We start from the raw sequence: 23,439 nt of genomic DNA, 5'->3' as shown, positions 1-23,439 counted from the left end.
CAGTTTATTTCCTTCCTGTCTGTGTGTGTGTGTGTGTGTGTTTGACGGTGTCTCGCCCCGTCGCCCAGGCTGGAGCGCAGTGGTGAGTGGCATGATCTTGGCTCACTGCAAGCTCTGCCTCCTGGGTTCATGCCGTTTTTCTGCCTCAGCCTCCCTCCCAAGTAGCTGGGACTACAGGCACCTGCCACCGCGCCCAGGTAATTTTTTTGTATTTTTAGTGGAGACGGGGGTTTCACCCTGTTAGCCAGGATGGTCTCGATCTCCTGACCTTGTGATCTGCCCGCCTCGGCCTCTGAAAGCGCCTCCCACGGCGCCTGGCCTCTCTGTTCTTTTCTTTTCCTCTTATCTTGTTTGTTCTTCTCTTCTTTATTTTCTTCTCTTTATATCCCTCCTTTTCCTTTACCTGCCTTTCCTGCCCACTTCCTGTCCTTTCCATACTCTTTTTTTCTAAATTAAAGTCTCTTTTCCTCTATAACACTACTACTGCCTCAATAAATGACCACATCCTCTCTTTTATTCCTACAAAAGCTGTTTTAAATATTTGTTATTTGTTTAAATTCCCCAGTCTCCACTCCTGTCTACTGTACTCATTTTAGGTATCTTCCTAATGTACTGAGAAAATAGAAACTGACATTTAGGTTTCTTTTTTAAACTACTTTCTCTACCACTTAAAAAATGATTCATATCTTAACTAAGTTTTTCTCCTTATTCGGGACTCCGGAGGAATAACTTCTCTCTGTTTACTCCTTTTTCCTTGATAGATTTTTTACATATATATTGGATATATTTTACATATATTCACTTACAAATATTTTAAATAGAATCATACTGTATGGTTTTTTTCTAATTTTTGCATAGTATCTAAAATATTTTTACATGTTAATACGTATTCTTTTACACCACTATTTTTATGGGCCACATGGATTTTTCTAGCATAAAACTTAGTGTAGCAGTTCCCTGTTTATAGTTAGGTGGGTTTTTTTCCTTATAAGCAGTGACGGTTTGATTTTTTTTTTAGTAAATCTTTGAAACTATGTATCATCTATATATAAATCTATAATGATGTCTTTGAATGAATCTTTGAATAACATATTTATTTTATTTTATTTTATTTTATTTTGGAGATGAAGTATTTTTCTGTCGCCCAGGCTGGAGTGCAGTAGTGCAATCTCGGCTCACTGCAACCTCCGCCTCCTGGGTTCAAGCCGTTCCCCTGCCTTAGTCTCCGGAGTAGCTGGGATTACAGGTGCATGCTACCATGCCCAGCTAATGTTTGTGATTTTAGTAAAATGGGTTTTCATCACATTGGCCAGGCTGGTTTGAACTCCTGACCTTAAGTGATCTGCCCGCCTCGGCGTCCTGAAGTGCTGGGATACAGACGTGAACCATTGCGCCTGGCCAACATGTTTATTTTCTTAGTGTTATTTGGTAGGAGAAAGATCTCTGAGATCAAATGATACTCATATTTTTAATGCTTTTATAGAGAATATTGTTAATTTATCCTTCAGAACTGATATAACACTGTATATTTCTACTCTGTGTATGAGTTTCTGTTTACCTAAATCTTTGCCAAAACTGGATATTATAATTTTTCAAACACATTTCACATTTTACATTTGTGTTTCTCAGGTGCATCAAATACTACTTTGTTTTAAAAAATCATATCAATCCTTTTTGTAATGACTTAAAGTAGTTTAAGATACATACACACACACACACACACATACACACACACAGTTTTCTAGGTTGTTGTTTATCATTTAGCATTGTGTTATATTTTGCCTAAGTTTACAAATTTTATTTTATTTTACTTTTATTATTTGTTTATTTTTTGACACCGAGCCTCACTCTGTCGTCCAGGCTGGAGTGCAGTGGCGTGATCTCGACTCACTGCAACTTCTGTCTCTCAGATTCAAGTGATTTGCCTGTCTCAGCCTCCTGAATAGCTGAGATTACAGGTGTGCACCACCACCAGGCCCAGCTAATTTTTATATTTTTAGTAGAGATGGGGTTTCACCATGTTGGCCAGGCTGGTCTTGAACTCCTGACCTCAGGTGATTCACCTGCCTCGGACTCCCAAAGTGCTGGGATTACAGTTGTGAGCCACCGCGCCGAGCCGTTTTTAAATTTTAATGAGATAAATATCTTAGTCTTTCTTGAAGATAATGACTTCTTATGCTAAGAAGAGCCTTCCTTGCTCTTTAATATTATAAATATATTGATGTATTTTCTTCTTTTAAAAAATTTTATATTTAAATTTCTTACCTGGAATTTGCTTAGTATGACATGAGGTAAAAAAAAAATAATTTTTTTGTTTTGTACTAATGATTTATCCCAGAATTAATTATTGAAAATGCTGTTCTTTCTTCATGTGTATATGAAATACTAGCTTTTTATATCAGAGAATTCTCTGTTCTGTTGATTCAGCTCTTCATTTTGTTTTAAATATTGTATCTTTTAATATATTATTTTTTAAGTTGCCCTTTTTATTGAAAAGTCATCAAGCACATTCTTAAAAAGAAAAATACTCAAATAATGTAAAGGATGAGAATGTCTCTACTATGAGGCTAACTGCTATTATAGTTTCTTTATTTCATTCTAAAAATACTTGGGTCATCTGCAAGCATATAGCTAATCTTCTTTAGAAATACACCATATACACAGTTGCTCTGTACCGTTTTTTATTATGTGTCACCAAATACAGATCTAAATGATTTTCTCATTTTTTACAGCTATATAGTAATCCAACTTAAGAATCTAAAACAATAGTTTATTATTGTTTGAACGTGTTTTTTCCTAGTATTTTATTGTCAAAAACTACCATAATATTCCACATCCTTGTCCTATTCTTTGTCAACATGCAATATAGGATAAATTTCTCGGAGTGGAATTTATTGGGTAATAGACTGTGACCAGTTACAAACAGTGTAAATCAGTCTTGGCTAATTTCAGAAGAAGAGATATTTACAGGAAATCTGGAAAATCAGGAATTAGTCTCTCACCTCCTACTGCCACTGCTTTGAATAACCTATGTTTGTTCTTCCCTAAAAATTCAAAATTTCAGGCACGAGAATCCATCTGGACAAGGCTGTTATATGTTCATGTTTTAGCTGCCTGGAATTGGAGGGTAGGCTTTTTTCATGCTTTTAGGATTTTTAGTGTAAGCCAGACTCTAATGCCCATCACTTAAGCAAGTTCTTCTAATCGTAAGGTACTTGAATGTGGGATATCAACAAACAAGCACTAAAGTTATCATTTTTTATTGCTTAGTATGCAACCCTTCTTCTCATACAAACATTTGGAGTAAACAATATAAGAGCTCTTCAACGTAGTAAATTGTAATGGTTCTACTTACACCTGTGAATACTTTATTCATTCTCTAAGGGGAAACAACCCAAAGGTTCGTAAGTTAGTTCTTCCATCCAGCTTTAAATCCAGGAACTCTTGGTGTTTTCCTCTAGAAATCTCTTTTCTTCAGACTATGGTTATATTTTTAACAGTGAAAAATTGAGGTACTCTTCCTAATATATTAACCTGGGTATTAAAATAAAAATATATAAAAAGTAAATTTTAATAAAGTGAAATAAATTCTATTTAAAATTTTATTTTAACTACATAAAAAGCTTTTATGATCTTTTAAAAAAGTATTTTATTATTCTTATTGTTTGTCTCTCCCCATAAGACTGTTAGCTTCATGGGGATGGCAGTATTTGTCTGCTTTGTTTAAATAGTATTCTAAGCATATGAAGCAATGTCTGGCACATAGTAAGTGCTTATTAATAAGTATTTATTGAATGAATTGTAGTAGGCTTTAAATCACTTTAATAATTTGTCATGCATTGATTTGAAGGTTTCTTTTTAGTTTATTTTTATACTTGCTTTTCCTCAGTGGAAGAACAATACATGGATGAACATGGAACAAATGCATCATTATGTACACTTAATAAGTCATGATCCCTTATTTTAAAATCCCAGTTGTCAGTGATGCACATTTTTTTGGTTGAAATTTATTTATTTTCATCTTGCCCATCAATTTTTCTTACAAAATTTGGGTCAGTGTAATATGTCAATCTGTTAGATCTTTACAAAGTAGAAATAATGCAACTATAAAGGAAGAAGTAAAGAGGAAAATAGAATAAACCTGTTATTATAAAAGCAATAGTTGGGAGTCAAAAGATACTATTGAAAGTTGACATGTCAGATGACAAAATAAGAGAATGGGTTAAGGCATTGCAAATGTATAAGTACCAAGATAATCAATCTAACAAAAACACAGACTTTACTAAACACCAAAAGATACAGAAAACAAAATAAAAGAACAAAGCAACACATTACATAAATTACCCCATCACGACTTTAGCTGAAACCCATAAATTTGGTTTTATTTTCTTTTTTTTTCCCCTTGAGACAAGGTCTCAGTTTGTTGCCCAGGCTGGAGTGTGGTAGCACAATGATGTCTCACTGCATCCTCTACTTCCCAGGCTCAAGTGATTTTCCCACCTTAGCCCTCTGAGTAGCTGGGACAACAGGTGTGCACCACTACACCTGGCTAATTTTTAAATTTTATGTAGAGATGGGGGTCTTGCTGTGTTGCCCAGGCAGTCTCTAACTCCTGGGATCAAGCAATTCACCCACCTCAGCCTCCCAAAGTGGTAGGATTACAGGTGTGAGCCTCTGTGCCCAGAAAATTTAATTTTCATACTGAAAATAGACTCAACAGTTAACAAAAATATAAGTAAGAATAAAATTAAATAGATACAATAATGTGGCAGGGTAAACCAAAAATGGAATGCAAACAGAAACAAATGAATCAGTACTTCAAATAATATACCATTTATCTGAAGACACAAAGAACTGTAAAATTACATTAAATTCTAGGTTTGTTTACTTTAGGATTGAGCAAATGTGCAGTTTTATTGAGAATAACATGAGCCAGCTTTCTCAGTACTGGAGAAAAAAGTTTAAAATACGGAAGGAGATAACTGTGATGTTGAATTGATATTAGAGGTGTTGCTATGATTTTATCCTTTTAGAGATAAAGAAATTTATACACATGTGTGCATGCATTTGTTTATATGTCTTAGTTTTGTATGGTGAAAGGTCCTAGAAGTAAAGATACCTCTTTAGGCAATGAGCACACCTAGTGTCCAGATAATTGGTTTCTAAATAGCATTCATCACTGAAAAGAAGCAGTGTTTCTTGGGGAGAAAGAGGGATTCTAGGGCTGAAGCAGGGAAAATACAAGATAAGCCTGGAATATCTTATTGTGCTATAAATATAAAGTAAGAAACTGCTAACAAAAATGATAAGGACACATCAAAAGGATGTAGGAGCCAGCTTGAAAGGGATCCCAGTGGCCCAATCTGGGACAATGTCTAAAGGATACAGATGCCAAATCTGGGATAACTTGAGCATTTGACTGAATAACGATAGGAATGTAATATCCATGAAGTAAGAGGAGACTCTCTGAATCCATGGTGATATAAATAATGAGTGAATAAATGGGAGAGGATGGAAAGTACTCACAGTAGAATGCCAACTAAATGTTGATGGAATAATGGAGTTAGAAAAATTACTTTCACAGTGACTTAGTCAAGAATCAATGGATGCTAAAACTAGTAGGTACAAGGTTGATAAGGAACAGGATACTTGGACTGAAAGTGTTTATCTGTAAATTAGTGAGTAATTTCTAAAAGGAAAAGGATAACTGCATAGTGTGATAACCTAGCAATCCCAACCTTAACAAAGTAATCAAAGGAAAAGTGGCAGCTGTGAGACAAATAGATATGTTGTGCCTCTTAATATATACACTAAGGTAACAATTCACATCTGTAGTATTCCTTCAAAAAATACATTCTCTGTATCTGATTTAATTATAAAGAAATATCAAATGAATCCGAATTACAGGACATTCTACAAAATAACCGCCCTGTAGTCTTGAAAGATGTCAAGGTCATGAAAAACAAGGAGAAACAAGTTACTTTTAAGTGGTTCACACACAAAAAAATGTGTATATTAGGGGGTGGGGGACAAAGAGAGAAAGAGAAAGAATGAGAATAGGGTAAGGTAAATGAAGCAACATATAAACAATTGGTGTATCTGGATCTGAATGAAGGATATATGAATTATTTGTATTTGTTGTAACTTTAAAGTATGAATCTGTAACAATATAAAAGTTGTTTTTAAAGGATTCAAGCCTACAGAAACTTAGGGGAGGTTTTTAAATTATTTGGAAAATTCTTTTTTCTGGCTCAGTGTAGATACAAGAGTTTTGTTCTATGTGTGGCTTCCCCCCACATCCCCCTCCCCGAGACAGGGTATCGCTCTGTTGCCAAGGCTGGAGTACAGTGGCACAGTCACAGCTCACTGTATCCGCAACCTTCTGGGCTTCAGTGATCCTCTTACCTCAACCTTCCCAGTAGCTAGGACTACAGGCATGCACCACTACTCTTGGCTAATTTTTTATTTTTTGTAGAGATACAGTCTCACTGTGTTGCCCAGGTTGGTCTCAAACTCTTGGGCTCAGGTGATTCTTGCACCTGGCCTCCCAAAGTGTTGGAATTACAGGCAGGAGCCTGTGTCTGCTGAAGAGTTTTAGTATATGAGTTTTAATATATGACATTTGCACGGTATTTTCAGCCACAAAGGCACATGATAGAGAGAAAATAGTTTTTAAAAACACCCTTTAAACAAATGTTCCATATTGTGTGGATTTCTTTTAAAAGTAATTACTTTCTATTTATTGTTAGAATTTCAACTTTATTGTAATGGGTAGATTGTCTTTATTGCTTTGTTTTCTAAATTACCTGCTAGGTGTGATACTGCTCATCATCTCATGTTATCACAGGAAAGTTAGTAAAGTTGGGGCTTTTGAGAAGTAAGGCATTTAACTCTTAAGATGGGCATCACTTAGAAATACTCTTCAGCAAGAGTACTTGCATCACCAAGAAACACTGTGTGGTAAAAAAAGTGTTTTTTTCATGAGTCAATTCATTATGTGATCATAAAAGTCATGAAGTAATTTTGCTGTATGTCAAAAACCTTGTTTACTACATCGAAATCATCTTGTAACACTTGGCATTGCTGACTTGCAGCTTCTTTGCTACATTGGTCTGCCTGTGAATGACATAATAAATGATTTTCACATGTCTAATCTTACCCTGTAATCTTCCCTTCTTTTCCCTTTCCTTCTTTTTCCTTTTCTTTTCCTGCTATCCTCTCCCCTCATTTTCTTTTCCAATTAAAGCACCTGCTTATTCATTGTGGCTTTAAGTAGAATAAACATGCTTTTCTGAAAAGTCTTTTTTTCTAAAAAAATTATTTGCTTATGAGAACATATCTTCCATGGTACAGCTTTCCTTTAATGACTCACTAAAAAGTAGTTCTTTGTGAATTTTGTTTTTGAAAGAGAACCTAGTAAATATCATAAGCTCAGACATGTTAGAAACATCTGTACTTGAATTCAGCTATATAGAAACCTCCCACACAGTGTAATTTGCTCTAATCCTTGTTTCTTCAACTCTTAGTAGTGTTTTCTTATCATTTTCCAGCAGCATTTGTTTTTCTGCCATATCTTCCATGTGTTAATTTAGCCATTTTTATGAGAAAATGAAGACATTTTTCTTCAGTGATACAGAAGTTAGCTTCTGAAATGACTCTTGTAAATATTTATCAGTATCCTTGCTTGAGGTAATATTTCATATTAAACTTTAACAAAGTACTTCAAATTCTGGATACTTAGTTGTAAGCATATTGCAAAGCATCAGGTAACAAAAAGTATAGCATTAACCTAGGAAAAGGTTAATCATTGTCGGAGCATGTAAATTTATAGGTTAGATCTTCTTTTGGTAATATAGAAATCTTTTGGCCTTCTTCTTTCTTATCTGATTGCATTGTCATTGTTTTTATTTCATAGTATGGTTGACAATAGGTTCAAGTGAGAAGTGTCTACTCTGCCATTTTATTGTTTAGTTTTGTTTGCATTATTCAAACTGGTTTCTTTGTAGGAATCTATTAAATTTAATTGTCCTTTTTGTGAGAGATGGTTTAATTCAAGTTAGATAATACATCTTTAAGTTGACTTAACCTAGACACACAAAGACATTAGTAAAAAGAATATAAAGAATGAGTAAAAGTTCCACTTGTCAAAAGCTAACAAATGAGTGAAGGTTCCTCTCTTAACGCGATCCATTTTGTCTGAAATGGGATGAGTAACATATGGAGTGCCTGATATATGAAGTGAGGGAGAGAGGAGGCAGTGTCAATCCATAAATTAAATGTCTTTCCCTACTGGAGTATCTTATGTGTGTGTCCCACTTTGAAGGACATTTCTTCTCCAGAGGCAAGTGCTGTGGCTGACGTTGGCTTGTGAAGTCCTGAGAAGGCCTGTACTAGAAAAAGGAGTTACATTGGAAATTCTCAGAATTGCACAACAAAGGAGTCATAGGAGAGATCCAAAAGTAGAAGTATTCTGAGATTCTTCATTAATAAAATTTTTTTTTTTTCCAGCGAAGCATGGAGGATTTATTGTATTAAATTCCCTTTGGCATCCTTTGTTTACCTAATAACATTTTTCTTCTTTGATCTACAGATGAGTTTAATTGTTATGAAATTTTCAATATTGAACTATTACTGGATTTCCACAATAAAATCTTACAGAGTCTTGGGTTGTGGTGGTTGTGTTTAATAAGTAAATTAGTTTTACGTGTGTGTGTGTCTGTGTGTGTGTGTGTATGTAGTCTTTTTTTTTAACTGCAACTTTTATGAAGTTTATCAGAGTTTTACTAGATTACGATTTTCAGCATAACTTCCAATCTTTTTCTGTGGTTGGCAACATTTTACATAGCAATGGAAATGTCTGTTCTTGGAAAGTTTGAAATAATTGACTACTGGTTTTTTGATGTTAAAAAAATTTTTAAATTGTGAAACATACCATGCACACTGAAAAAAGCTTAATACATCATCTAACCCCCCACCCCTAAAAAATTTAACCTTACTAATACCTTTGAAGCCTCTCTCTGTAGAATGACAAACTTTAGCTTGTCCTCTAGGTGATAATCATTGTGTTGCTTTTCTTTGTCATTTTACTACATACTTGTCTGTTGCTACAAATATGTTCAATTTTTTGCATGCTTCTGATCTTCATATAAGTGGAATTATAATGTATTCTTCCGAAATTATTTTTTTTTACTTACCATTTTGTTGTTGATAACTATTTGTATGGGTCCATGTCAATTTGTTAATTTTTACTGCCATATAGTATTTTATTGCCTCAATATGCCACAGTGTTTTTATCTATGCTTTCTTTAATGGATGTTTGTGTTGTTTCCAGTTTTTATTTTAGGGTGTATGCCTAAGAGTGGATTTGCTGCATCATAGGATAGTCTTTATTTTCTCCTTTTTTCTATATATTTATATTTGCTATCATTTTTATTTCCCTATGGTAATTTTGAAAGTAATGACCCTGATTTTAATTTTTGTGTTAAGCACTTGAAAAAAATTTAGAAACACAGCTGATAACCTATTTTTACCTTAATATGAACTGTGAGAATAAACCTTTTGTTCAGTCTTCCTATACAAGTAACATACAGAGTAGAGCTTTAATTCATACTACTTTTCTTTTCCCATTTATGTGGAAAAGTTCTTGAAAATTCAGATGAGGAGTATTGTTTCCAAATTATTTTAATAGTTTTACATCTTCGTATTCTTAATTACCAATCACAATTGCTTTCTCTTGTATATATAATAGTTATTATTGAGACTAATATCTGAGTTTACTTTCTATGCTTGTTATTAGTCATCTGTATTGCTACTTAACCATTCTGTAATTTTAAAAAATTTCCAGCTTTACTGAGGTATAATTGACAAATAAAACCATATGATTTTAAGCTGTACAACGTGATGGTTTGGTATACATGTTTTGTGAAATGAAGTTAGTTAACACAGCTGTCAGCTTACCTAGTTACCCTTTTTGTTTTGTGGTGAGAACATTTAAGCAAATTTCAAATAAAGTATACAATTCAGCATTGTTATACCTATACTCCCCATCCTGCATATTAGATCCTCTGAACTTATTCGTATTGTAGCTGAATGTTTGTACCCATTGACCAACATCTCCCTTTTCCCCCTATCACTTCCCCTCTTGGTAATCACCAAGAGTAATTTTGTTCTGTGTTTCTAACCATTTCTTAAGTTTGATTCATCTATCAGACTCTTTGTTTGTTTTTGTGCAGAGAGCTATGTGACTTTATTCTTTCTGAGTCTGCATATCTGAAAATGAATTTCTGTTGTCTTAGGTGAGAAACAGAATTGGGTAGGAAACTCCTGTGAAATAACCTTTCTTCCCAAACTCTGATATTTGTTCATTATCTTCTGGCAATTAATTTTGGAGGGAAATCAGAGCCTGATTTAAATGTTCTATGTAATTTTTTTTTTTTTTTTTTTTTTGGCGGGGGCAGGATGGTGGTTCTGGATAGTTCTAAGAATCTTCTCTATTTTTGAAGCTTAAATCTTTGATCAAGATGTGTCTATTTTTCTGTTTTCTTTACGTTTTGCCTGGTGACCCATGTACCCAGACACCCTAGCCCCAGGGAAGTTTTTGATGTTTACATCCTTTCATGCCTTTCAGTTAAAGACATTCTTCTGTTACATCAATGATTTTTGCCTCTGTTTCATTTTTTCCGGTCTCTCCTATAGGAATACCGGTTTTAAAATTTTTTCTTTCTGTGTTTGAGCTTTTATTTATCATACATATCTTTCATTTTTGTCCACTACTTACTTCCATTAGTTTATTTCCTTTCCGTATAGAACAGTTTCTCAGGCTTACTTTGTACATTACTGATGTGATCTACACTGTCAAATTTACTCTTTAATGCTCTCTTGTATCTCTCTCTTTTTCTCTCTCTTTTGGAAATCCTGGCAGAGAAACTTTATTATTTTTATGGTTTCCAAGCTACTGTACTTGATTTTTTTGCCCAGTGTTTTCATCTTGAAGTTATCACATCAGTGTAGGTCCCTGTCACTGGATGACACCAGTCATTCCATGCTGGTGCTTCTCATAGTTGCTTCACATCCCCTTGGTCTTTGGGCTCATTTTGACAAAGAAGTTACAAGTTGAAGTTTATAAAGGACCTTGCTTTCTTGGAAAACCAACTATTTCAACCCAACTGTCAATAAATCTTTTAAAAAGTAGTTGTTACTCTCTGGTTCCCCTTTTGAAACATATTGTCACTTTCTGTAGCTCCCCAGGAGCTAAGGGAAATCCAAATTCAACTTGCCTTTTTAAGTGTATCGGCCTACGATCCACCAGACCATATTACTCTCTCAAGATGTGCTTTGCAAGTTGGCCTTGTGGATCCTTGAAGTTGCTTTAAATTTATCAGAATTTATAAAAGTTTTTAACTGAGAAATGATGCTAGTATCTCTTCATTTTTCTCTCTAAAATTTATTGTAATTGGATTTAAAGGAAGAAGTGAATGTGAATCCTTGCCCTATCATCTTTTTTTGTAACATTTCAAAAGGTTTTGTTAATATGGAAGTGTTTCTGTCATAGAGTTAATTTTTTTTCCTTGATCCAAGAGTAGTCAAGAGTTTTCTTGATTGGTGGTGGTGGTGGTTGTTACAGTTTTAGTTTCTAAGTATTCTACCAAAATATTTACAGGTGATGTTATATAATATCTGAGAATTGCTTTAAAAAAATCTGGGAGAGATTTGGTCGTCAAGATAGGTAACTATGGTTGTGATAAAACAAGATTGACCATAAATTGATATCTATTGATAGATACTATTATGCTAGTTTCTATACTTTTGCATATGGGTTTGGAATTTCGCATAAGAAAAAGTTAGTTCTAATTTTACAAGAATTTGATTTCTTCTAAGAAAGAAATTTCTTGAATTGCATTGTGGTTAGAAAATGTGCCCTATACTACATGTAATCTTAAATTTATTGTAGTTTTCTGTGTGAAGTGATATATGATCAGTTTTAAAATTTCCATTAAGATTCTAAAAGGAAGTCATTATGTGTCCAGTATCATCTTGGTGATGATATTCAAGTCTTCTGTAACCTAATTTATTTTTTTGTCTACTTAATCTGTCAGATATTATAAGAGATACATTAAATTTCCCCACAGTCACTATAATAGTGCTCATATTATTTGATGCTGTTTTGAATGGACTCTTTTTCCCCCATTGTATTGGTTACATTTAAGCTTTTTCTGGATTACAATATTGCACTAGTTTTGAGTTAAATATGTAGTGTACTAGGCAGGTTACTATAGGAGCTCAGCAAATACTTTTTTGAATAATATGTTAACTGTTCAAAGTTATGTCATCGATTTTTGAGGAGAAAGAGAAAGAAATGTGCAGTCTAGCATTTGTAGTTTAATGGGTGGATACAGTAGATCTGTTCATGTGTAAACTCAAGGTCGTGTTAGAGAATTAAACCAGAACACTTGCACTTTGAAATGTAACTTTGTGTTTTAGCTGTGTTCTCTAGTTGGTTAATACTTTTTAGCTTTTAGAAGTATAACTGACAACCAAGAAAACCGACTTTGTGCTTATTTATTGAGAGGGTGCCAAAATCTTTTTGCATCTCAGTTGGAAATATGTAATAATGACAGTGAGAACAAATACTGGCCTTCAAGCCAGGGAAATAAAAATTTCAAAATCATAACAGCCTAAATCATAAATTTCTGGAGATTGGAATTGTGCAAAGAATCTGCTTGGAAGAATACTGTTAGACTATTATAAGGGACCAGAAATGATGTATTTTTAAAACCTAATGAAACTTTGAATTATATAGGGTTTTATGTATATCATAATATATATGGTTTATGATGAGTATATAGTGTTGTCAGTTCACTCCACATCTCTTATGTTCCATTTTGGGTGTTTTGGAAGGGACGAGTTCCTGTTTATAACCTTTCTTTACTAACAATGTTGTTTTATCTCCCGGCTGTTATGGAAAGTGTGTGTGTGTGTGTGTGTGCGTGTGTGTTTTGAGAAAAAGTCTTGCCCTATTGCCCAGGCAGCTGGAGTGCAGTGGCGCAATCTTGGCTCACTGCAATCCGGCCTCCCAGGTTCAAACAATTCTTGTACTTCAGCCACCTGAGTATCTGGGATTACAGGTGTGCACTACCACGTCTGGCTAATTTTTGTATTTTTTAGTAGAGGTGGTGTTTTGCCATGTTGACCAGGCTGGCCTCGAACTCTTGGCCTCAAGAGATACGCTTGCCTCACCTCCCAAAGTGCTGGGATTACAGGTATGAGGCACCGCACCTGCCCTGAAAAACATGTAAATTTTAAATCTACTGTGCTAAATGATAACTTACGAAGAGCATCCTAAACCTGGTATTTAGTGATAGGATTTTGATTTTAAAATTCTAAATCTTCATTGTTATTTTGATTAGATAACAATTATTTCATAAAGATTATTTATCTGTAGTCTGTTTTAACCATTCCACAATGAGTTCAAAGAATTCTAAAAGATTGTACTATCTAAAATACCTCTATGAATACTATTATCCAAGTGATTTTATGTGACATATATTACCCTTCATTTGCAGAAAAGATGCCACATAAATTTTGAGCAGCTGTGTTTCCAGTTTACTGTTTATGTCTACATTTATATTTTTTTTTTTCTGTGATACCTGCTTTAGCAATTTATAAAGAATGGGCTTGATTCATTTACCTATGTAAGTTCATTGTGGGTTTATACTAGAGAAGGACTGCCCCCTTTTAATCATCTTTTTGTTCTGTTTTATGTTTTTAGACTGTAAATTCTATCTACAAGGGACATACAGTCAGGTTGAAATGGGTACACTTGCCTACCATTTTCAGTGCTCAAGAGTTACATCTGTGTGTATGTCTCGGCTTCAGTATGTTTTATCTACAACCATAAAGAAAAATATTGGATTCATTATCTATCAAGCTACCTGCTAGGAAAGAGTTTCTTGCTCAAATTAGGCTTATGTGGGGAACTTGGAAGTAATGGAAAGGGACAGTTTAATTCTTTTCCAGGTTCAAGGATGTGAAGTATCGTGCATTATAAAGCCGGAAGGGGAAAATGAGGAATGATAATGATTTTTCATGCCATTAGTTTTTATATTTATAAAATTATAGCTTCCATTCATCCCTCCTTGAAATTTAAGGTTTAGTACTAAAAATAATACTTCCAGGATAATCTTACATGTTCATTGATACCCACCTCCCCTACCTCAGCTGTCTTAAAAAAGCAGAGGGTAGGTAGCTGCCGAGCTTTTAAAGTAGCTCCAAATGGACTAAGCACTTGCCTAGATCGGGAATGCTAGAAGGATTGATCTGTAAAATAATCACATGTAGAACTTTTCTTTGGTACATGTAAGTTAGTGTATATCAATCTGTTTAACTTCTTACCTGTGAAGTATAGTAACAGCTATGTTAGTGTCGTGTTTGACATGGTTTGACCAATTGTTTCCCTGTTTTAAAATCACATCTTACTTGGGAATCTTACTATAAACTGGTAGATGATGAGGTATTATGAATTTGAAAATTCAATCCTAGTTAAGATTGATTATACTCAGTAATGGTGGTACAGTGGGGGGATACACTGTCTTATAAATTGGTCAAAATGTATTAGGCATACTACTTTTGGATTGCAGTTTGGCTATATTGATGTCCAAAATGAGCATACCTTTCTAATATCTATTAAGAGAAAATATTCAAACAAGTGTACGGATTAAGTTTATTACCAAAAAAACAGAACTGAAAATACCCTAAATATATTGCTAGAGAACTATTTGAATTCTAATGTATCAATAGGATCACATACTGTATAGCTATTACAGAAGAATGAGGTAGTACAGTATGTGTTGGTATATTTAGACCTCTAAAATATATTATTAAATAAAAATATTCTCAGAAAATATACTCAGGTTTGCACATGAGCGTGTTGTTACTGCTGATAAGTGAATTTGTAGAGGTCAGGGGTTAGATAGTCTTCTAATTTTCACATTGGTTTTTGTAATGACCATATATAATTTTTACAAAAAAATAAAGGTATTGTTCATCTACATGTAGTTTTCATCTGATATGTTCTATTTTTGTATTGTTACTTGATTAGTGGTGTGGTCTTTTCTGAAAATATAAAAATACTTTTAGAACCATTGCATTGAGTTTATCTGTGGTTTATCTTGCTATAAACTGAAGTTACTGTTCTAATATAAGAGGTTTATGGTATTTTTGTTAATTTTTTTAGATTATTGTTTAGAAAAGGAAAACATACGTAGTGAAAGTTAAAAATAAGATAATAAATCTATTTTTAAATGTTTGCTGTGCTGTTTTTCTGTTTTAGTTACCTAGAAAAGTACGAGAAAGTTCATCATTTTGGGGAGGATGATGATGAGGTACCACCAGGCAATCCAAAGCCACAGCTTCCTATCGGTGCAATTCCATCTTCCTACAATTACCAGCAACACAGTGTGTCAGGTAAATATCACTGCAAATTAACAGGATATAGGTCCGCAGTTTTGAATTAGGAAAATAGACATCATCCAATGAGTTAGTCCCTTCCTTGGCACATGAGAACACTTAAGGCCTTAAGGTAATGCAGCTTTCAAAGATTGACATCTAATTGGTATCAGAGCCCTTTCTATCACACATTGCTTGAGAATTTTAGTTGCAGGAATTTTTAGTTATAAAACACTTTCAGTTTCAAGTAATGATTTTTCCTTATTGCTCTGACTTATGATCAGTTTATCCTAAATAGTCGCTAAAATAAGAAGAGGAAGATCCTGTTAGGAATCAGGAGACCAAGAATTTTCTTATAGAGTCTATTAGATTTTCTGACATTAATGGGATTTCCAGCATCAGAATTCTCAGAAATATTTCTAATTATTCTATTTTCATGCCATGGTACCAGGAAGACTTTTTTTCACTTGTCATTCTTGTAATGGTTATAGAGGAATCCACAGCTTGAAAAGAGTTGGACTCAAATTGGATAAAAATCGTTCTTAAGTGGAGCAGACAGGGGCTCCAGTTTTCAGTGGCTCTGGAGGTCAGGACTGTGATGACTAGGAAGAGAGGTCTAAGGAGATAGACATCTTTGTTTTACCACTCACTAACATTTGGCCTAAAAAAAAAAAAAAAAAAAAAAAAGGGGGGTTTTTTTTTTAAAGCTATGTTCTTTATAAAAATTACAATTATTCTAAATATTTATTATTGTTACTGTTTACTGGTACTAGTTCTGTACTCTTACAGGTTGTCCTTGGATTTATGCTGTCTCGTTTGTGGACTATCATCAGTATCATCCACTTTTTTTTTTTTTTTGTTTGCATTATCTATTTTCATAGTTTCTTAAAAGTTGAATTTGACTTCATATTTCTTCCCTAATCAGTAATGACTAAAGATATAGAATCTTCTTTTAGAATCTGTGATCTCCATTAGAAGAGGCTTCATCTGATGCTTTTGTATAATTGGGGTAGGAGTGAAGCAGGGAGTGCCAACCAAACCTAACTTTGTTTTTAATGAATAATTTTTACTGCAAGAACCAAGAGTAAAGGAGAATATTTTAAGTCACCTTTAGAAATGCTTGCTAATAGTTTATGCTGATAAGATAAAATGGGGTGACTTGTTAGGTGATACGCTGCTTGTTTCTAAAAAGAGCTAATGACTGTTATCTAATTCAAGGATGTTATAAAAGGTATTCCTACATCGAATGAGATGTTGTACTAATGACCTTTAAAGATCATTTTCAACTTACAACTCTGTGTGATCCATGTGTTACAATAACAGCAGAGCTATTAATCCTTGTATCTTAAATAGAGTTTGGTGTCTGCTACTACTGTTCCCAAACAAACACTTTTCTGTATTTGGTCTTGTTTAAAATAGATTTTTTTTCCTGAATCTGTTTTTTTTCCCATTTTCTATTGATCTGCTTTAAGAAAGATCATGTGAAATATTTTTGGTATTTCGGAAGCCTATAATGAAAGTTACTGATACAGCTACACAGGTTAAAGGAATGCCAGAATTGCTTAACCTGTTTTAACAGCCCCTTTCTGATATCCTATTATATGTCTGATTTGTTTTAAGAGACTGTAAACAGTTGTGATTTATATGTAACATGTTTAACAAAGTCAGGATTGGAGATTCATGAAGAGGAAGAAACTGGGAACTGATGGGGAACATCAGATTACAGAATATCTAATTCAAACTGAAAAGGGGTAGAATTTCAGGGCAGCATTTATACTTTATATTTTTCTAGAAAGAGCCATAGCAACATCATGACAGTATTCTAAAAATTGACATGATTATCAACATATAAAGCAAATAAGGCATTAACTCATTTTTCTTTTAATGTGTTATTAAGGAAAATAGAGTAAGCTCCGTGTGTGTGTGTGCGCATGTGTTCTAAAAAAAAAAACCCACCAAAATGAAATTATCTAATGATAGATTGAGAATATTTAAAGAAATTTATTTAGAACTTTGAGAAGATTTGTGTTTACATCTTTGGTCATACAGCCTTATTCCCTTTGTAGCTTTGGATAAATGTATTTATCCAGAGGTGTTTTTATTGTTAACATTAAGAAAAGCTGTTCTAAAATATTTTGAATGGTAGTATAATAAATTTCAGTGGTTAGTAGTGCTAGAATATAGAACATCATACACTGATAGAATGTGGACCTGAATTTGCCTTTGAGGATATTGACTACTTTTGGCCAATAACTAAATGGCAAAAAAAATATTATGGATTTTGCTTTAAGCTTTAAGATTCTTCAACATTGGCATCCATACATGGTGGTTTTATCATTCATTTGCATTTCATACTGTTTTTCACATTGCATACCTAATATTTTGGTTTCCTTCTTTCTCTGCTTTTTCCTTGGTATTGATTGGGTACAATCATTTCTGCAGAATTATTGGGTGGATTATTATTATTATTATTATTATTATTTAATCCAACTCAATCGTTTTAATAAAGTGAAGCCAAGTACCTGGTCCATTTGCATTTTTGGTACTTAAATTTTGGGTTTCATGCAGGAAGATATAAAAATTTTTTATTAACTATATTTGAGTAAAGATTTTATTTAAGTGTTACGTATTCTAACAGACATTTGGACTACAACAATCACTGCCAATGTATATGGACAGAATATATCATAGAATTTCTGCAGTGTATGTAAACAACATTCCAGGAACAAATCTCCCTTCTAAACTGAAAACAAAGAGAAGTGACTGCCTCAGATTAAATTTGTCAGTAGCGACCCACTTGTATCAACTTTGAATCAAGAATGTTGAAAATATGGATGGGCACGGTGGCTCACGCCTGTAATTCCAGCACTTTGAGAGACTGAGGCTGGTGGATCACCTGAGGTCAGGAGTTTGAGACCAGCCTGGCCAACATGGTGAAACCTTGTTTCTACTAAAAATACAAAAATTAGCCGGGTGTGGTGTTGCATGCCTGTAATCCCAACTACTCGGGAGGCTGAGACAGGAGAATTGCTTGAACCCAGGAGGCAGAGGTTGTAGTGAGCCGAAATCCACAGCACTTCAGTAGCCTGGGCGACACAGTGAAACTCTATCTCAGAAAAAGTAATAAACTTCCCACCTCATTCTGATTATAAAATTATAGCTACCCAACCATATCTCTTTGAGGGAATGAAAGGAAGATCTTAACATTTTGTAAGCATATTCTCCTACATAATTATCTTAGGAATCTTTACCAAGGAATCTTTAATTCACCAAATAATTATAATAAATTGGGGCTTTCACTGTTACCTGGACTCCCAAATGAAGTGGACTTTGCTATTAATGTATGCAGTCTCCTATCAAATGAAAGCAAGCACGTCATGCAACTTGAAAAAGATCCTAAAATCATCACTTTACTACTAAATGTTTAAATATAATTAAAGGATATTTCATAATTGTTATGTTTATTTATCTTACTCTAATTGAAGATGTCTTTGACAAAGTCATTCAGGTAAGGATGTATTGAATGGAGTATCTGTCATTTTACAGTAGGAAATAGAACAATTCTAAGATCACATGGAAAACACATAAACTTCAGGACTGTGACAGATAAGGAATATGGGTTCCACATTTTTTTCTGTTCAGATTTACCTGAAAGCTATGTGGAATCTAAAAAATGTAAATTAATTATTGCTAAGACTTGGCTTATCGTCAGTCCAGTTTGCAGTATAGAATGTGAAAGTCTGCTCCTATATTCATAGAAGTTTCATTACTTTTTCTCCAGATATTTATTTTATGTTACTTATGAGAAATTTCATTTATACGGATTATCAAAAATGAACAATATATTCTTATTGTCCAGTTTTAAATGTTGTAAAGAATCTGTGTCATAGCCATTAATAACTGTTGTAGAATTTCTTCATTGTGTTGGAGACACTCCTAGAATAGTTTAGAATTGAAGAGGTGTGTCTCTTCAACTGTCTGCATTTCAAAATGAAATTCTTTACTTACATAATTTTCTTCTGTGGTATGTTGTGAGAGTAGATTTCTACTTGCACCCTACTTAAAGAGATTGTGTGTGTGTGTGTGTGTTTTAACTTTTAAAATATTCAGGTATTTCTGAAATATTCTTTCGTTATTGTTGTTAAGAGATAGGTCTCACTCGGTTGCCCAGGCTGGAGTGCAGTGGCTTAATTGTAGCTCACTGGAACCTTGACCTCCTGGACTCAAGCTATCCTCCCAGCTCAGCCTCCCAAACAGCTAAGATTACAACACACACCACTACAACTAGCAAGTTGTTAAATTTTTGGTAGAGACAGCATCTCATTATATTGCCCAGGCTGGTCTTGAACTCCTGGCCTTGTGATCTTCCTGCCTCAGCCTCCCAAAGTGTTAGGATTATAGGCATGAGCCACCATGCCCAGCCTGAAATCTTCTTAAATGTTTAAATTTTAGTTTTTTGCCTTTTTCCTTAAACTTGTTACAGCTTTATTTGAAACAATGTACTTGTGATATTTGTCTCAGGACATAGTTGCCAAGATCTAAACTACCCCAGTTAGGATTCAGTTATATCTAAAAATATAACTTTTTTATATATGTGAATTATGATTATATAGTATCTTAGTTTCTGTAAGCCCATTTTATCCCATCTTCAAAGTTTTTTAAATGTTTTAAATTAATTCTCCTGTGGAAAATCTTAGTTGCTTTGGTTTAGGCAAAGATTCTTAGGACACAAAAGCATGAACCATAAAAGTAAATATTTATAACTCAGACTTCATCAAAATTAAAATTTCTGTTTAAAGACACTTAAGAAAATGAAAAGATAAGCCACTAACAGGGAGAAAATATGTGCAAAGCAAATATGAAACAAAGGACTCATTTAGAATATTTAGAACTGACAATATTAAGTGCTGGCCAAGACGGAGAGCAATAGGAACTCTGTATATTGCTGATGGAAGTGCAAGATGTTACAGCCACTTTGGAAAACAGTTTCACAGTTTCTTACAGAGTTAAGGATACATTTATGTGTGACCCAGTAATCCCACTTCTAGGTATTTATGCAAGAGAAATGAAAAAAATATGTCCCCACAAAATCCTGTCTATGTTTATAGGGAGATTTATTAGTACTCACCAATAATTGGAAACAATCTAAATGTCCCTCAACTAAGGAATGGATAAACAAACTGCGTTTAAAAAGGTATGGACTACTAATGCACACATCTCAAGAGCACTTTGCTAAATAAAAGAAACCAGACAACAAAAGACTATATTGTGTGATTCCACTTATTTGGCAGTTTGAAATAAAATGATAGGAAATTTGTAGTACCTAGTGGTAGGGGATGGAATTGAGCATGAGAAACTTTTTGTAGTGATAGAAATACTCTATGTCTTGACTGTGATGATTTAAACTATACATCTGTCAAAACTTAGAATTGTAGAACTAAAATTAGCATGGGTTTTACTATGTTAATGATATTGCAGTAATTTGGAACAAGTCTTTTGAAATGCAATAGTAAAAAGTGTAGGTTAGTCTGGGCACAGGGCTCATGCATGTAATGCAGCACTTTGGGAGACCACAGCAGGAGGATTGCATAAACTCAGTAGACTGAGACCAGCCTGGGCAACATAGGGAGACCTGTCTCTACTAAAAATAAAATTAGTTGGGCATAGTGGAGCCTTCCTGTAGTCCTAGTTACTCAGGAGGCTGAGGTGGGAGGCTCACTTGAGCCTGGGAGATTGAGGCTGCAGTGAGCTGTGATCGCGACATTGCACTCCATCCTGGGCAACAGAGCCAGACATGTCTCAGAAAGTAAAAAAAGTGGAGACAAGTCAATTAAAATACTGATTCAAAAATATTTTGGCAATGATGGCCAAATGGTATGTACATTTTGGTATTTTAATACCTTTTCAATAATGTAATTTTAATAATTAGTAAACCTAAGAAGTTTTAAAAGTTGAACCTTTTGAACCTCTAATCAGTTTATGTTTTATATATATATATATATATATAAAATAAAGCTGTGTTCTGTATTAAAGGGATATTCACCATAGAGGTAACTGATCTTTGATATACTTAAGGTATTTTTTTTTTTCTGTGTTAGATTATCTGCGTCAAAGTTATGGGCTGTCTATGGACTTTAATTCACCAAATGATTATAATAAATTGGTGCTTTCACTGTTATCTGGACTCCCAAATGAAGTGGACTTTGCTATTAATGTATGCACTCTCCTATCAAATGAAAGCAAGCACGTCATGCAACTTGAAAAAGATCCTAAAATCATCACTTTACTACTTGCTAATGCCGGGGTGTTTGATGACAGTAAGTTTTAAGCTGAATGTATTATATAATTATTCTGTAAAAGTTTTTTTTTTGTTTGTTAGCATAATAGCATTCTTTATTCTGTCTTTTTATATTAAATGCATTATTTAAGATAATGAATGTTTGGGGGATTTTTAACCTTAAATATTTGAATAGTAATTTTGTCTCAGTGTTTTTGAAGTAAAAGAGTCCTGGTTTTTAAGTTGGAGTAATATATAGGTTTCCTGAGATGAGATGATTACTTGCTACAAGATTTTGACAAAGAAAACTAGGATCTGGAAGAAATTGTTTTCTGAAGTCTATTTCTGCTAATGTGTGGCTATAATTTTTAACTAAAATATTTTAGGTCAATGCATTTGAAAATTTGCCTTCTAAATCATCAAAGTAAGGTTTATCAAAGGCTTCATATCAGTTTTACTTGTAGGGTTTGCTAGTTGTGGGTTTTGATAAATCAAATTATTCATCTCTTCTGAAATTATCTCTTATAAAGTCTAGATTACCACATGGATCAAATTACTCAGTTTTGCAGTTTAATACAGATTTAGAAATAATATTTTGAAATCTTTCTCTGCTCAGTTTTTCTTTTGTAAAATACCTGTGTTAGCTGAAGTTACTGGTATAAAATTATTTCTTGATTTCAGACTCTCCCCAATTCCAACCCCATTTTTTACCAGAAGTATATCCTATTCAAGTGTAAGGTACTGACATACAATGAAAGTATTTTATCTTTTAGGGAATTATATATATAGCACAGTAGCAGAGTCTTTGAGAAAACTTGTTGTAACATTTCATGACTTTTTTGTTTTTATCTTTAAATAGCGAGACAGCAAAAGAATTTATTTTTCTTCAATTTGATTTGGGTCAAATAGTGTTTTATTTGGGATTATCTAGGTAGGATTCTTTGAAATTTGGCACATATTTTATATTGAAAATGATTTTAAAATTAAATAAAAGTGAAAATTAGTTTCTTAACTTGTCCAAAACTATTCTTGGTTACATGGGTGGGGATGGGGGAAGAAAGATGGTTACTTCTCAGTTTTTGTCATAATTTTGAAGATATAAATTTGATGGCTTTTCACATCACTTTTATACTCTTTGATTTCCATTATTTTATTTTGAGCTTCCAAATACAACTTTCAACATTTAATGTAGAATGGAGTTGAAAATTGTTTCACATTTTTTAGAAACCTTAAAATGAAGCCTTTGAAAAGAATTTATATTCTCAAATCAGAATAATTTTAAGTCTTAACATTTAATCATTGAATAGAATTACATGTAAATAATTTAAGTTGGGTACATGATAGAAGTATTCTTATCAGTTTGGGTGCACTAAGACAAGACCTTCTTTCGACCTAATTTATCTTCATGCATTCTTCAGGCATTTTGTTTAAAAGACTAAATTATTATGTAGTATAATAATGCTAAACAGCATTAATTTAGCAAGTGCAATTTGGGTATAGTTTCTGTCATTCAAAGTCACAGAAAGTTTAGTTCCAGAGTACATACGGACTTTATGAAAACCTTGCATTTCAAACAATGGTTTTACATGATAAAAATAATTCTCTTTGGAGTTTGAAGGTTATAGATATATTTTATTTGGTTAGACTTTGAGAGGCTTCAATTTGATTTTTAGGGCATGAAATTTTAATTGAGAGAGAAATGTAGATGCCACTTCTTT

The 23,439-nt window shown here is 33.5% G+C and overlaps 1 protein-coding gene across 1 annotated transcript in view; it reads left to right on the top strand.

Moving 5' to 3' along the window:
* ARID2 (AT rich interactive domain 2 (ARID, RFX-like)) overlaps positions 1-23,439 on the top strand; it is a 186,703-nt gene that overhangs the window by 72,934 nt on the left and 90,330 nt on the right. Inside the window, exons 4-5 of the mRNA XM_011936060.1 lie at positions 15,329-15,462; positions 21,543-21,761. Of these exons, the coding sequence (XP_011791450.1) occupies positions 15,329-15,462; positions 21,543-21,761 (353 nt within the window). The remainder of the gene's footprint in view (positions 1-15,328; positions 15,463-21,542; positions 21,762-23,439) is intronic.

Source organism: Colobus angolensis, unplaced genomic scaffold (genome assembly GCF_000951035.1).
Source record: "Colobus angolensis palliatus isolate OR3802 unplaced genomic scaffold, Cang.pa_1.0 Scaffold150, whole genome shotgun sequence".
Taxonomy (NCBI): Eukaryota; Metazoa; Chordata; class Mammalia; order Primates; family Cercopithecidae; genus Colobus; species Colobus angolensis.
This window is presented reverse-complemented; position numbering and strand designations above follow the sequence as displayed.